Source organism: Chrysoperla carnea, chromosome 3 (assembly GCF_905475395.1).
Source record: "Chrysoperla carnea chromosome 3, inChrCarn1.1, whole genome shotgun sequence".
Lineage (NCBI taxonomy): Eukaryota > Metazoa > Arthropoda > Insecta > Neuroptera > Chrysopidae > Chrysoperla > Chrysoperla carnea.
In genome coordinates this window covers 74,084,552-74,088,383 of record NC_058339.1, presented here as the reverse complement: position 1 = coordinate 74,088,383, position 3,832 = coordinate 74,084,552, and the positions used below count along the sequence as shown (strand labels likewise).

At 29.1% G+C, this 3,832-nt stretch overlaps 1 protein-coding gene across 1 annotated transcript; it reads right to left on the bottom strand.

Annotated features, from left to right (window-relative positions):
- Nucleotides 1-1,061: 1,061 nt before the first annotated feature.
- Nucleotides 1,062-3,462, bottom strand: LOC123296250 (facilitated trehalose transporter Tret1-like). The gene is made up of 2 exons (XM_044877712.1): nucleotides 3,240-3,462; nucleotides 1,062-2,392 (listed from the first exon to the last, which is right to left on the bottom strand). Exons 1-2 carry the CDS (start codon nucleotides 3,370-3,372, stop codon nucleotides 1,062-1,064), a joined length of 1,464 nt encoding a protein of 487 aa, XP_044733647.1. The 5' UTR covers nucleotides 3,373-3,462.
- Between the last annotated feature and the right edge of the window lie 370 nt (nucleotides 3,463-3,832).

Here is a 3,832-nt window from a genome sequence, read left to right as displayed (position 1 = left end):
ATGTAGAATCCAGTTTTAAATTTTATCTATTTTTGAATTATAAATTTTTTAGATTTTTTCAATCTATTTATAGTTTTTTTTAATATTGAGGATTTTTAATATGATAATATTTTTCAGGGCCATCAGAAATAGTGAGAATTTCTTCCATCACTAGAGTAAAGGTGTGAGCAAAAAAAATATTTGTTTTGGAAATTTTTGAGTCTGTTTGTTAACTTTCGTTAGTTTTATATAAGCTATTTATCTAATATTTTCACTCTCAAACATCAATAAATTTATATAAAATTATGTAGACGTTGAGATTTACATAGTTAAAGAATATTTTAGGAATAAAATTGTTTTGTTAACAGTTTTATAAAAGATAACACAAAACTTAAAACTAAAACTCAACTATTTTTAAAACACAATTGTATAACACAAAATTTGGAACTTTTAATAGATCACATATTTAAAAAAATAACAAACTATAAAGTTCTGAAATTCAGCCGACCATTAACTTTAAAAACTTTTCAGAAATATTTAAGGCTATCCACAATCAACACACTTTTGAAAAACAAAAAATTTAAGAAATTTTAACACTTAATTATAACAGATTATAATTATAAATTTTAAAGGATTAACAAACTATAATTTATACATTTTAAGTAATCAACAATTCACAGATATGTTAAAAATAAACAATCAACAAATGAACTTTCTTCTATAACACTTAAAAGTTTATATGCTTTTATCAAAAAAAAAAAAAACAAAAAACAAAAAAACAAAACAAAAAAACGATACACTACGACTTTTAATGCCCTTTATACTATCGATAAATGACACAAAACTGATAAATAGCGTCATAACTTTTACATATTTGAGTATGAGACAGACTATTACTCAAAAGTTTGTGTATTTCGACCTGTTTTTAAATGATCGGAACTTTTTTGAATCGGTTTAAAATTCAAACTAAAACTAGCACAAATGCGATTGAAATTTGATATTCTTCAACTTCCAAAAAAAAAAATACAATTCAGAGTAAGAATATTCCGACAGTCTCCATAAAAATTTAAAAAAAAAAAACACTACTTTTTTTGTTTAGTTGATTTTCTCAAATTCATTTGAATTTCTTCTAAAGTTAATCCCTTAGTTTCTGGCACCATAAAATATATAAAAATTAGTGCTAATGTATCTAATACAACAAACATTCCAAAAGTTGGTGGATATCCAAATTCTGTTGAAACCGTTTGATACATTTTATTCGCTGCAACCCCCAAAAATGACATACATATCGTGATAAACGATCCTGCGTGAGCTTTTACACTTGTGGGAAATAGTTCGCCTAACAGTACGAAAGGAAGTGGTGAAATTCCCATGGCGAAGGCAATTTTAAAACTTACTAATGCAATTAATGGTGTTAGTCGTAAATATTCGATATATTCAACTTTGGCAACGTTTTGTAAATAAAAATAAATGGATAATGCAGACAAGGGAATTAACATACCGAAACAAGAAAAACAAAGTAATTTTCGTCGCCCAAGGCGATCTATTAAACTGCCACATATAATAACAGTAGTAAAATTAATGACAGATACAATAATTCCGCAAGATTCCACAGCTATACTTGAATTTCCATCTTTAAATATTACTTGAATATATGAGAGAAATGCTTTTCCGCCAGTCCATTGCTGAGCCAATACAAGTGTAAAAACAATAAGTAATGATTTTCGATTGTAATCGAACTTGAAAAGATCCCAAAACGATTGTTTTACTCGAGCAGTTTCCTCTTTGTATCCTTCAATTAAGCAATCGAGTTCATTTCGAACATTCGATTTTTTTCGCAAAAATTTTAGTGATTTTTCTGCCAATTCTAAATCTTGTTTTACTACATAATAATAAGGAGTTTCTGGTAAGAAAAACGAGAAAACGAACATTAAAATGGGAAAAATTGCACAAAAAATCCCATATTCAACAATTGGTAAATATGCTCCAGAAATATAAACTAAAATTACCGCAAATTTTAATGAAATATGGACTGATGTTGATAAAAGACCTCGAACTTCTGATGAAGAAATTTCACTCACATACATTGGTATCACAGAATACGTTCCACCAACACTCAAACCTGCCAGAAATCGGGCAAGATAATAATGCCAAACATTTTCAGCAAAAATGCTTATTATCGATGAAACAACATAAGGTATTGAAATCAGCACTATCGTTTTTTTTCGTCCACAGTAATTTGATAAAAAAGATGCAAGAATACTACCAGGAATAGCTCCAATTTGTAGCAGTGATATAACCCAAACAGATTGTTCCATTGTTATTTGTACTTTAAATGTACCCGATAAAAGGGTTGGTAAAATTGGTGCAATCCATGAAAAATGTAATCCAACCATAAACATTCCAAACGATGCTGCAAAGAAAATATTCCAATAAATAAAAATTTATCCAAATTTGGCCACGTTCATTATAGCTGGTTGGATTTAATATAAATCTGCCTATTTATGACGGTAGTTTAAGCAGAACTGGCCCACTAAACACCAAATTAACTTATTTTAAATTAATTTTTCGCTGAATATATTTAGTTCAACATTTTTAGTATAATTTTTTGTTAACGTTTTGTTTCGTAAAAGCCTTTTTGCGAGTAATAGCAGAGACTAAAGTTGCATGGGACACAATGTGCACTATTTAGTCTCAGAAACGAAGCAATAAAGTTCGAAAAATTTGAACAGTAAAGCAGATTTGAATGCGGTTTCCGTTATTCAATTCGTTAGAGCGTCAGGAAATTTTCGCAACAGAATGGGGCAGTCACCAGATGCTAGGAGTACCCATGGTACCCGAGGTACCCTTTTCGATATTCCTGCTCTACGACCCCAACTACCCCCGAGTAACAAGTTATAGGAGACCGATTATATAAAGAGTTTACCAAAAACGCCAGGAGGCGACGGGAATACCGTTTACCCTGGACAATACGTACCTCGGAGATTTACCAATTTTTCGTGTTCAGCGACCCGAAAAACCCCCGTGTAGCAAGTTGGGAATCATTGTCACAAAATTTCCTGACGCTCTAACGAATCGAATACCTAAAACCGCATTCCAATCCGACTGACTGTTCAAATTTTTCGAACTTTGACCATTTTGAGTGTTTCGTTTTGTTACAAAAAAAGAAAAAGAAAAGAAAAACAGTACAAAGTTGCTTAATTAAGCGACAATATCGTTAATTATACCGAATTTTATATAAAAAAAATTAATGTACTTACAAATAAATGTTGACAGATATTCTTGCATATAATTTGATTTTTCTTGCACAATTGTGGATTCATTTTCGTCTTTATTTTCTACGTCTGTATATTTGTAGTTCCAATTTTGAGAGTTTTCATTAGTCGACGTCATTCTGCATCACTTTGTGAATTGAAGACACTTAAAGGTTTAATAAACAATTAATTTTATTAACCTTTTTTGATAGATAGATAATTTCTGTATTTAAACCATAGTCGTCAATACAATGATTGGTACAATAATGAAATTAATGAATACTTAATTCTATAATTTCCAATATAATTATCTAAAATTTATTCAATTTATTTAATTATTATTTATTATTCTGATAAGTGTCTAAACGATTTTATAAAAACATAATTAAAAAATTCTTTTTTAATAAGACAAAATTAAAACCTGTTCCATTTCAAAATCAAGGGTGAATTATCATAGTCAACTTATTTTATTACCTTGAATCAATATGTACCTGAAATACAGATATTATTAGCTTTCTGCTAGAAATTATTTGTATTGAAGTGAGATTATTTTATTAGAACAGGTAGGCTGAAGACTAGTTATTTTATAAATCACGGTG

Excerpts from the sequence above, each read along its gene's own strand:
- LOC123296250 (XM_044877712.1), bottom strand. The coding sequence starts at position 3,372 with ATGACGTCGACTAATGAAAACTCTCAAAATTGGAACTACAAATATACA. Across the intron at positions 2,393-3,239 it reads ATATCTGTCAACATTTATTT|CATCGTTTGGAATGTTTATG; the intron begins GTAAGTACATTA and ends TTTTCTTTGCAG.